We start from the raw sequence: 12,304 nt of genomic DNA, 5'->3' as shown, positions 1-12,304 counted from the left end.
CTGAGGATCCTTAAATACTTTCTGACCTCCACCAATGGACCAATCAGCTGCTTTATGTGGCTTTTCCCTGAAGTGAGCAAATACTGCATCACATGACACATGTTTCGAAAACTTTTGTTGACTGGGAGACAGATGTTAACTTAATGAAGTTAATCATATCTTACCAGGTCATAAAGGAGTTTACTGCAGTGAAAAAATAAGAACAAATGTATAAAAACAAGCAAATTATGGTCAAAGGGTAAAGCAAAACTACCTAAAACAGGATGTAAGACCGCTGTGATTATTATACAGATCAGTTTGAAATGACTCATAGTCCCATTGTTATATGTGACTGGTCTGCTGGCTTTGAGCCCATCGATTTGACTTCACAGTGTTACTGTAAAACATTCAACAAGTATGATTTATTTGTTGACTCTGTGGCAGCTTTGTCACCACTTGCAAGAATAATGGATGGGTGTGAGTTGTTTGAATGCATAACTCTCAATGCTATCGTGACTTATTTCTCAAGGATCAGGTGGAGCTCTGTTCTGCTGTCCTGCAGGATAGTGGACATATTGGGACGTGGTGGTATTGTTTCTTTGTACCAATGTTATGTTTTGTGTGATGTTAAAAGATAAAAACTTTATCCGATTGTTGTATTTATTCTCCAGGAAGACAATACTTCAAAAGGTAAAAGAGTCTTTGTTTGCACATGTATATATCTGACAAACACACACACACACACACACACACACACACATAAATATCAGTAGCCGTTGTTATATGCCTAAAACACAGATGTGACAGTGTTCAGTTTAATTAAAATAATTAGTTTTTCAGCCCTGACAATGTGTTTGTCAGATGATCCAATGGGTTTTTAAATGGTTTATTTCACTTAACAAGTAGGAGAATTTTTTCATAAAGGAACAGTTTATATGAAAAACATAAAATCACAGGAATTGTTAACAGTGCAGCACAAAGTATGCAGAAATCATTGTATTGTTTGCCTTAAAACTGTAATTTATGTGCATTATCAGTTTCAGATATACTGAGAGTCACGTGATATTCGTTTTCAGGCGTGTAGTCTTGACGGAGATCATTTCGAAAACGGTGGCTGAAACGCCGGGTGGACGGAGATCGTCTTCGTTTGAAAACTCTGTTTCAACGTAGTATGGACATGGCCTAAAGCTACACCAGCACTGTAATGAATTGCTGGAAATTTACTGTGGATTTTCAACGGTATCTTACAGTATTTCATAATACCTTAACATACAGTTAAATGTTTGTCCCTCGCATGTAAATTAACAGTTAATGCCGTCAATTAACCACAACAGCAGACTACTGTAATTTATCAGCATAATACAGTATTCTTTGTGAAGTGGTGGATACACGCCTCTCTATACAAGTTTAGTGAGTCACGATCCATCTACATCGTACTGTCTGTTGTAGGTTAATGTGTCTGTAATGACGATAGAATATTTGTATTATTCAAACTGCTCATTGCCTACAAGTCACTTTTGAGTGACAAGATGTGACCGACTGCTCCTGAACGTGACTTTGGAGCCATGTTGAGATCAACCGAGGAGCTGAGGTCAACATAAATAAAGTTAATCACCATTTACAGTGTTAAGATGTAACGTTAGTAACCTAACTTGTGTTTACTTGTGCTATTATTAAACAGATCAAACTAATTTCACTGTTGAACGTTAGTCCATTGTCTTAGCTTCATTTCTTCACTTAACGTGATCAGCTCATCACAAGTCTGTTCATTTAAACTGTATGCTATTGTTTTATTAGCTTTTTGCAAAGACTTGCACTGATATGTTAACAAAGTGTGAGGCACATGCGAACCCACAGTTTCACACTTAATGCTTCTTGTAAGTGTTTATCCTGGATGTCATAAAACTTTCCTGAAGTTCAGAACATTGTGTTTCTAAATTTTGTATTTTGTTTGTTTTACAGTCACTCGTCATCAGAGATTGAGGATACCAGTGTGACGACCCCTCCCTTCCACCAGGGGTCTGTGTCCTGTTTTCTCCTCAGTTTGTCTTTCAGGATGTTAACTGGCCACTGATGGGCGACACCTAAGCCTGGTTTTGTCCCAGCTATAAAGGCTGCCCCTCTTCTTTGGCTGGGTGGCTCCTCTCCTCTCCTCCCTGCCTCCTGTCTGGAGGACCTGGCTGCTGTTTTGTTTTGGATTGTTAGTTTAGTTATTGGTTCCTTAAATAAATATGTATTTATTGCTTTTAACTCGTCTTCTCTCCCTCATGTTATGGCCTTTAGAGCCGGGTCGTGACACCAGCCAGACACTGCAGTCGGCACACCGTTTCCTGAAGGCAGGTGCCGCTTGAAAGTTAATATTAGTGGTATATGCCGTTGAATCAGAGTGGTATGCCATTCATATCAGTGGTATGATATATAGTATATACTGTGTATATATACACATTCATACACTGGCCATAATATCAGTTTCAGGGCACATCAGCAAATATTAAATTACTTGATTGTCATTTAAAAAGCCTTTTATATATCCGAACAAGAAAATGGACGAGATAAAATGGATACATTGCTTTATTTAAGACGCTGTGTTGTGCTACTTTGTCAATAAAGTTAAAAAAAATCAAAACATTTACATTAAATGTGCATATGCATAAAGAGACAGCACTGATGTGCCTGTCTGACAGTGGACTACCACTTTCAAGCGGAACCTGCCTTCATCAAACAGTGTGCCATTGGAAAAGTACTGACATACCACTCTAGGGATAGGTACCTACCACTGAACAACAGTAGCATACCACTCTAGGGATAGATACCTACCGCTGAACAACAGTAGCATACCACTCTAGGGATGGGTACCTACCACTGAACAACAGTAGCATACCACTCTAGGGATAGATACCTACCGCTGAACAACAGTAGCATATCACTCTAGGGATAGATACCTACCACTGAACAACAGTAGCATACCACTCTAGGGATAGATACCTACCACTGAACAACAGTAGCATATCACTCTAGGGATAGATACCTACCACTGAACAACAGTAGCATACCACTCTAGGGATAGATACCTACCGCTGAACAACAGTAGCATACCACTCTAGGGATAGATACCTACCACTGAACAACAGTAGCATATCACTCTAGGGATAGATACCTACCGCTGAACAACAGTAGCATACCACTCTAGGGATGGGTACCTACCACTGAACAACAGTAGCATATCACTCTAGGGATATGTACCTACCGCTGAACAACAGTAGCATATCACTCTAGGGATATGTAACTACCGCTGAACAACAGTAGCATACCACTCTAGGGATAGATACCTACCACTGAACAACAGTAGCATATCACTCTAGGGATGGGTACCTACCGCTGAACAACAGTAGCATATCACTCTAGGGATAGGTACCTACCGCTGAACAACAGTAGCATATCACTCTAGGGATAGGTACCTACCACTGAACAACAGTAGCATATCACTCTAGGGATAGGTACCTACCGCTGAACAACAGTAGCATACCACTATAGGGATAGGTACCTACCGCTGAACAAGTAGCATACCACTATAGGGATCTAATCTGAGTTTTTCTTATTGAGTGCAAACTCTTTGTGAATATATTAAAAAGACTATCTGAAGCTGCTAAAAAAGCTCCCCTGAAAAAAATCCCCCAACTGTAACTTGTTGTAATGTGGTTGTTTTGTCATTATCAATCGATTCCTTAAACATGGACTCGATGATTTACAGACTCAATACTATTCTACATCCTGTTGTTGTAGCCAGACAGACCTCTTTCGTTCATTCACAGTGATACGCAATAAATAAAACTGGAGATTTAATCAACTGTTATTGAAACAGTTTATTTTGGAGAGTAATAACATCCTCCCATAGACAAATATTTGTCACAGAAACAGTACAAGCTTCTTTCTCTCATCTCTAACTGATGTCACCGTATATTTAGTCTGACTAATTGACTTTGGGTCCAGTAGCTTCTATTGAACAGTTTATACTGAATAAGTTTAGATTGAGCTTCACATGAACAAGATTGCCAAGAGGCAAAAAAACTTTCCATTTGTCTTTTGCAATGTTTTTACCTATATCTTTCGGGCAAATTGTACATCTCGAATAAACCCATAGAACTTGGAAGTGCTGCCTTTTTCATGCCAAGTTATGTGGAACAACTTCTAAATCCTAGTCAGGGTTTATAATTACTTTTTCTTTTGAACAGAGTACAATTCCTGATCTATAAAAAAAATCAAAAAAAGTCTTTGTGACTATAATACTATTATATTCACCATGTCATCAAAAGACCTCATACCATTTTCCTGAACCAAGTCACCCAGAAGGAGGATTCCAGATGTGGCCTATTTCTCCCACATAGCCGTTTTCTTGCATATAATTATTTTTTTGTTCTACATATAGATAGAGGTTTTAGGGGTAAGATATGGACTAGCTTGTATCAACTGGTGAGCCCTCGTCTACTTTAGTATGATTAAAGCTTGATTTGTTTTTTTGACTGCCCATGTATAACTCTAATTTCAAATGGTTGTGTGGAAAAGTTAAAGGAAGCATGAATGAAATATAATAAATCTTGATGAGATGATCCTCTTAACCTAATTAATCCTACCTAATAAAGATACATTTATTTTTGCCCAATTTTGTAGGACAGGTTGAACAGCTTGAATAACTGGAGAAATATTAGCTTGCATTATTTTTTTCCATAGGTGTTAATGTACAAACGTCAAACCTGATGTCATCCACTTGAATGACCACCACTCTCTCGTGGCTGGGAGGCCCATCTTTAGAAAGAGGCATGGCCTATCGTGTAACCGGAGATTTCAGAAAATGAATCACTACCGGAAGAGATCTCCGAAGCTGTGTGCGGACTACTTACCCTGTTCCCCTTGTTGTAGTAAGAAACACACACACAGTTCATGTTTACCTTTTGAAGACACTGAGTTAATTATTTTATCACTAAAACAGTTCCAATTGAAACTGAATTTGATTCACCCACAACCCTCCAGTATTATTACAGATGTGAACAATTGCTCCAATCAGCCATCAGCTTCTTTCTTTAGAACACAACAGTGTGAGTTACTCGACTTGTTTGCAGTGTGAAAGTCAAGCAGAGAACTGGTCTGTTGAGAAACAGGGCGGGGCAAAAAGTGGGAAGAGCATGAACCGACACTGGCAGTTATTGAAGGACAATTTGATTGTTTGCTGTAAAGAGACACACAATCTGTGTGTAAATAGATGAAAGCACGATCTGAAGTGGACTACAGAAAGGAAGGTAAGATGGAAATATGACTCAGCGTGTAGGAAGTTTAACTGATGTCTGTTATCACACTCTTATTGATTAGAAGCTGGACTGAACACTGTGAAACATGTTATCCCTGCTTCTGCAGGTATGCTTATCTCTCTCGTTGTTTTCAATCTTTCCACAGTACAAAAACCCAAACAGCTTCAATGAGGGCTCAGGGGCTTGTGGCCATTTTATCCATTTTGGTGTCCATGGCACTGCTGATGATTATTCTGAGTCAACAACAATTGTTGACCAATCTGTACAGGGAAATAGAAAAGCTGCCAATTGAGTTGGAGAGACTCGGAAATGAACAATCAAACTTAGATACCTCTAAAGTCACGTTGGAAAAGCTGCTGACTCAGGAGAAAAACGTAGTGGAGCATCTGGAGGCTGAGGTGGCCAAAACCAGCCGAGACATGGAGAAGACCAAAACAGAAATTGACGTCTGTCAAGCAGGAAAGGTGAAAAGTTTTTTTTTTTTGCTGTTTCTGCTTCAGCATCTGTCTTTCTGCTCCTCAAAAAAAAAAAAAAAAAAAAAAAGTGGCATGGTGACATGACTGTGGTTGTGTGTTGCTAGAAAAATGCTGCAGAACAGGACGTAGTCTAGGAAAACAAATCCTCTCGCTTAGCTTGCACACATTTGTTTGACACTTTTCCTGTGTGACAAGGAGAATGACGGTAGCCTGCACAAAAACTTAAATGGCTCTATCTAGAGCCAGTGTCAGGTTTGGTTTGCCGGCTCCTTGAAGAGGACCTGCTCCGTATGTAGATATATGTAAACGTCTCATCTAAGGAAACGAAAACACCACAATTCTTATTTTCAGGTGATTATACACTAAAGGATACATACTTATTAATATTATAGTCCATTTCTACCAATAAAGCCCCCTAAATTCTGCACACTCTTCCTTTAATTAAGTAAAATTTGAAGGTAGTTGGTAGTTCACTTTTATGTCACTTTATCTGTCGTGTTTCAGATGACTATGAGTTGTAAGCAGTTCCATTTACTCTCTAAAGGTCTTAGATAATTTCATTTAAAAAACAGAAATCAAATTTTCCAATATTTCAAGAACATTTTTTAAAAAGCCTTTTCTGCCCCATTAAACATCCGACAACCCTTCAAATCCATCATGTGACCCTGTAAAACCAACTTCACCTCAGACCCCTATAACAGTAAATACATTGATGCATCAGTCAGTATTAACTATGCAATATTGAATAATATATCACTCATGTGGTACACTTTTCTGCAGAGCAAGTACTTTAAATAGTAAATTAAATTGAATATTATTTTACTTAAGCAGGATTTTGAATACAGGACTTCATGCTGGAATTGTTTTCACTTTGTGAGTGTTTGTTGTCATCATGTCAAAATGTAGTCATGGAGACACACCGACTGTAGCGAGAGCAACAACAGAAGTGGCTTATGTTTCATATCTGTGGACAGATGTTGTCATTGCGATAGCAACCGTGCCAGATGCCTTCAGAAAACTTTGCAGACGTGTAGTTCAGATCAGAATGAAAGTCAAATTCAAAGATGTCTGAGGTCCGAGCAAGGGAAGTAGGGGCCTCGGTCGGGAACACACCCTCCTGTTAGAGCCCACCAGTCTTAGAGGTTGGATGTAATTGTAGTGTATAAAGACTCACAAGTAAATATTCAGTGTTTATGGAACACAACTTCCATGTCACATTGACTGACATTTCTCCCACACTATTGTAGAAAACAGCAGCAGACGAGCTGGCCGCCAAGGAGAAGGAACTCCCAGAGACTGACGGTATGACACACAGATAATTTTCAGCTGTGAGTGCCATCATGTGGTGAAATACAAGAATTACTGTTTGATTCTAAATTGTTCCTTCTCTTCTCTTTTTTTTGACGCTAAGCATCTCTAAAAGCAGAGTCTGACGCCTGGAAACAAGAGATTACGAAACTGAAAGCACAAACGATAGGGTACAGGCCAATATGTGATTATGTGAAGACTGAGGAAAAAGCTAAGTAAGTCACAAGTAACAATCAGACATTTGTGGAAAATAGAGCATAAATAGTTGAATGATATTAATACAGTATAATTCTGTCTTTTAGGACATCGTGTGGCACCAAAGCTTAACCTCTCGCCTGAAGAAGATAGAGTAAGATCTCAACTCTCAACAACGTTTACCGTTAAAGTTTTATATTGAAAGTGATTACCGAAAGTGTCGTTATGTTGTCTAACTTGACACTATTGGTGAAGGTACAAGTTGTGGCCACTAGAGGGCCTCACGATTATTAATAAACTGAGAAAATCAGCGTATTGATTAACAAACTTTAGTGTTTTTACGTCTTTACGTTTTTATATTATGACAACAACAAAAAATTAAAGACAGTTGTATTGTCATTTTTCCCTGATTACCGTCTTACAGTACAAACTAGTACAACTGCCAGCTAGCAAGAAAACTAGCGAATGAAACAAGCAATGATGACAGCAAATGTTCCTATACCCGTTTTTATTATCTATGTCATCTTCAAATTACATTTTCGGAGATTTATATAAAATACGACAATTTATTGACTCACCGACTGAGAGGCACAGGTCAGAAGCTCCATTTACAGCTCCATTTAATGCTAATAAAACACATTAAAACACTCTTGGCTGCTTCAAATGAGTGGGGAAATGCTTCATTTATAATATATGTTGTATATTCCCACATCATTAGATAATTTTTCAAGCAATCACTTCTGTTAGTAAAGGAATGATACGTCATACCGCCAGGCATCACGGGACACGGAGAAACAGTTCAAAATGCTTTTATTTTAACATCGTTGACAGGAAGTACAACTATACAATTATGTCTGCTTTGACATTAGTGCTGTTGTAGTTAGTCATTGCGGCCACAAGAGGGCATAAAAACTCATGATTTGTCAAAACTATTAACAGAGTAGGTTGATTAACAAACCTTAAGAGTTTTTATTATATCAATTCTAACTATAATGCTGTGAACATATATGGTATACAAAAAAGATTTAACACTTGTGTCCACCAAAACTGTTAGTATGCTATTGTGTCTGCTTCAGCTCTTGTTAGAGTTTATGTTTAAAAACAGCATTTATAGCCCATAGAATACAATCACGCGTAGACACTGCCCTCTGGTGTAACTAGAGCTATCTCTGCATTTAATTCGAAAGTGCTTACCGGAAAAGGCCCTGTGTAATTGTGTCTGTCTTAACACAAGGCACATCATATAGTAACGCAATGTGACCACTAGATGGCAGTATGCAGCTAGCATTGCTCTTTTGCCAACTCTCAATTCTTCAATTGCATATACAGAAATGATAGCATTTGATTGCTTCCGGTATACACTTTCAAAATAAATAGTTTTACATTAACAGCTCAGTTGTGTAGTTATAAATGGATTACTTTCTTACACTACAACCGTTAGCTTTGTTGCAAAACAAAACATATATATATATATAAAACGTTGCGTGGTGGCCGCCTGTTTTCATAAAGTAGATGATAAACTCCATCCTGTGAGAGCGGAAATTTAGCAAAATCTTTTCCCAATTTGCAAGTATCATGCATCAAGTGTATGTTTGTTAACTGAAAAAAGAATGACTCTGAAAACGGCCATAAAAATACGTCAATAACAAACAGCTTATGGGCAGATGTTCTGTATTTCTCTCAATGCAAATCAAAATGCTACCTTAACAGCTGTGAGAATCATTAAACACGGTCACCACGCAAAAACTCACGTTTACCGTTAAAGTTTTATATTGAAAGTAATTACCGGAAATGTTACTATATTATCTTGTCTATCTTGACACTAGTGTTGAAGGTACATGTGGCCACTAGAGGGCCTCACGTTTATTAATAAACTGCATTCTGTTAAAAACTCAATGGAGATGAAACTAAGAAAATCAGCGTATTGATTAACAAACATTGGTGTTTTTACATGTCATGACTACCTATTTTTTTTAAAGAGAGCTGTATTGTCATTTTCCCCTGATTACCGTCTCACAGTGCAAACTAGTACAACTGCCAGCTAGCAAGAAAACTAGCGAATGAAACAAGCAATGATGACAGCAAATGTTCCTGTACCAGTTTTCATTATCTATGCCATCTTCAAATTACATTTTCGGAGATTTATATAAAATACGACAATTTATTGACCCACCGTCTTGCTTCTGACTGAGAGCCACAGGTCAGAAGCTTTATTTAATGCTAATAAAACACATTTTAAAACCAAGCGGTTCCCACATCACCAAGAAGTCTGAAGAAGATTAAGGATGTATGATGTACTGATGTATGAAACCCCTTTACAATACAAACACTGTCATCATGACATTGCTTTGTTAATTGTGGTATTTAATAAAATCAATTATTTGCACACATTGCACTAATGTCTTTTCCTCGTAAAAAACAGTTTTCTCCAAACATCAACTTTGTATGAGTCAAGATAAACAGACATGTATTCAGCTTTGCGATGATCGAACTGTATTTGTACAGCCTCTTTTCATACAAGTTATTACACTTTGATATGCTTTAAATGTGACTGTCATAATAAAGCAGCACAAATATAACCAGTAAAACAATCGGAGACGTATGCACATGACAGAGAAGGGAAACAATAAAATATAAGAACGATAAAAGATAGTAAAAACAGCCCAAACAAGTGAAGAATAATTGAATACAATTCAAACAATGGCCATAAAACATTCAAATTACAGTTTTTCTCTGTGGTACTTTTCTCAGATCAGAATTTAAACTACTTTATCTAAACTACTAGTTCAACATCCACATCATCTAGTCACTGCACATCATGAAAACTATTTCTATTTCTCACAAATTGCAAACGATTTAGCACATTCATGACATTGTCTGCTGTTTCCTACATTATCAATTGATCAAAATGTATAATACAGGTTCTCTGTTGAACAGTCTTAGACATTTACATTTCTATTAGACCTTTTTTGTGAATGTCTTGATTAATTGCTCTCAGGTTAATCTTGACTTTCACTAATGGAGGGGAATGCGAAAGCCTTGACCAATGAATGATCAGCCAGTTCTCTAAAATACCTCAGAGGTGCATCTCATTAACCTTCAGTTGTTTACATGTCTAGTTTATTTTTTCTCCCTTGGTGTTATGCAGTGCTGTAAACAGTCTACTCTTGTTCTTTTTCCTTGGCAATGACATGATCTGTCAACAAATTACAGACGTAAATGTGAATCCTGTCCAGTCAATCTATCTCCCACATACAGTAATGTGTAACTTTGTATATTTGACATATATAAATGCCCCACAGAAAGTGCAGCCATGTGCATTTATTCATTATTGTCATTAAAACCATAGTATATATCAGAAAATACTAAATACTTTCAAATAATTTGAATGATGCCGCTGCCCTATGCTTGTATACACTTTCATTTCCAGCATGTGCTGCAAACAAATGTAATGGAAATCCAATATATATTGCTAAATAAAAACAAATGTCACTGTTACCTTGACAACATGGCTAAGCATTTTGACTATCTTGTTTGTGAACAATGATACTAGGGCTGATTGTCACTGACAAGTTCACTGACACAAATGTTGACTTTGAGTGCTACATCCACACTACTCCGTTTCAAGTTACAGGCTTTACAAGTTACAGGCTTTTGCTGGTGATCCATTGTTTGGTGCCATTTGTACGAATTGTTTCGAGAAACGCACTTACTGTTTTGCAAATGTTAACTACAATTCAAGAAATGTACCAAAGCAACTGCAAAAAAATGTAAAAGCCAAGCTAAAAAGGTGATTTTTAGTCTTATGTTTAATGCTGTCAACACCTCAAACAATCTCAATTAAATTATGTAAATTAAATTAAGAAGCACAAGAATTATCTTAAATTATAAAAGAACAATTAATCTTTTCTGAAAAGTGTGAGAAAAATCATCCTTCTGACGCACAATTGTTTTCAAACATCTTGTGAAAAAAATCTTTAATATGTCACAGGACCCCAGTTTCTCAGTGCCTGAGAGTCATCAGATATTAACAATAAAAATAAAAGACCATGTTCTTTATCTTTTTTTCTGTCTCTTTGGCGTCAGTTTCAAACACATGGTAATATTATATACATTATATAATTATACCATGTGTGTGAAAATGTTAGAATTTTGTCAAACAGTTAAAGGTTCATTTTACATCAGATGGGGAAACAACTACATGAAGCTACTTACTTTGATTACTTTAACATGTTAATCAGTGAGCTTTAGTTAAGATCAACTGTATTTATCCAGAGGGAAGTTGTTGTTTACTGATTAACTTTGTGCATGGTACACAAAACACCAACACTAGCTGCAGGACTTCCAGTAATTGTGGCTTCTCAAGTGTGCCTGTTTGGGGGGTCACAGGTGTAAAGGTGAACACGAGACCTGCAACTTCAGAGAGGACATGGACCAACAATGGTGAAATGTGATCTAAAAGCCCACAAGGGGTCGATATAATGACGACTGACCTGCTCACAGACAGGAAGACACCAGGAGAGAGAAGGTCTTGAGGGCAGTACTGAGCACGTTGAGTTCTAGAAGCTGAATAAACAGGTGTAATTAAACATCATTTTAAGATGTGCTGGAAGGCGTTACCTCTTTGCACTGAGCCAGGCTAGCTGTGTCCACTTATTTGTCCACCTATTTCCAGCCGTTATGCTATGACCGTTCGTGGACCGACATGAGAGTATCGATCTCATAAAATAAATATAAAATATGGAACTCTTTGATTCATTGAGTCTGTAAATCAACTATAAAGAGATTTTTAACGCTTGTTGTGCCGATATTAATAAGTTAAAACTAAAACCTTTGTCATAGTACTTTGAAATGTGACAATTGAAAGTAGTCAATATATTTCAAATCAAACATTTATATCGAATATGAAATGAATATCGAGGGTGACAATATATTTCTAGCAGGTATGAAGGCGCTGTGGTTTAATTCATAGCTTTGTCTTTGCTGCTGACCTGGAGCCTCTCCGTTCTGACTGCGCAACAAGACCTGCAGCCGCATCACCAC

At 37.4% G+C, this 12,304-nt stretch overlaps 1 protein-coding gene across 1 annotated transcript; it reads left to right on the top strand.

The window, feature by feature from the left end:
- The first annotated feature begins 5,171 nt into the window (after positions 1-5,171).
- On the top strand, positions 5,172-10,768 carry LOC137872401 (fibrinogen- and Ig-binding protein-like). The gene is made up of 5 exons (XM_068710611.1): positions 5,172-5,273; positions 5,428-5,746; positions 7,006-7,060; positions 7,170-7,281; positions 7,369-10,768. Exons 2-5 carry the CDS (start codon positions 5,450-5,452, stop codon positions 7,391-7,393), a joined length of 489 nt encoding a protein of 162 aa, XP_068566712.1. The 5' UTR covers positions 5,172-5,273; positions 5,428-5,449; the 3' UTR covers positions 7,394-10,768.
- The last annotated feature ends 1,536 nt before the right edge of the window (positions 10,769-12,304 follow it).

The sequence above is a fragment of the Cebidichthys violaceus genome, unplaced genomic scaffold (genome assembly GCF_023349555.1).
Source record: "Cebidichthys violaceus isolate CVI_PGR_0920_01 unplaced genomic scaffold, fCebVio1.0.p SCAF_16, whole genome shotgun sequence".
Taxonomy (NCBI): domain Eukaryota; kingdom Metazoa; phylum Chordata; class Actinopteri; order Perciformes; family Stichaeidae; genus Cebidichthys; species Cebidichthys violaceus.
This window is presented reverse-complemented; position numbering and strand designations above follow the sequence as displayed.

What these genes read in the sequence shown, in the direction of transcription:
- LOC137872401 (XM_068710611.1), top strand. Translation starts at nt 5,450, where the DNA reads ATGAGGGCTCAGGGGCTTGTGGCCATTTTATCCATTTTGGTGTCCATG. An exon ending in ACGTCTGTCAAGCAGGAAAG is followed by an intron (nt 5,747 to 7,005) that starts GTGAAAAGTTTT and finishes ACACTATTGTAG; the next exon opens with AAAACAGCAGCAGACGAGCT. An exon ending in GGAACTCCCAGAGACTGACG is followed by an intron (nt 7,061 to 7,169) that starts GTATGACACACA and finishes TTTGACGCTAAG; the next exon opens with CATCTCTAAAAGCAGAGTCT.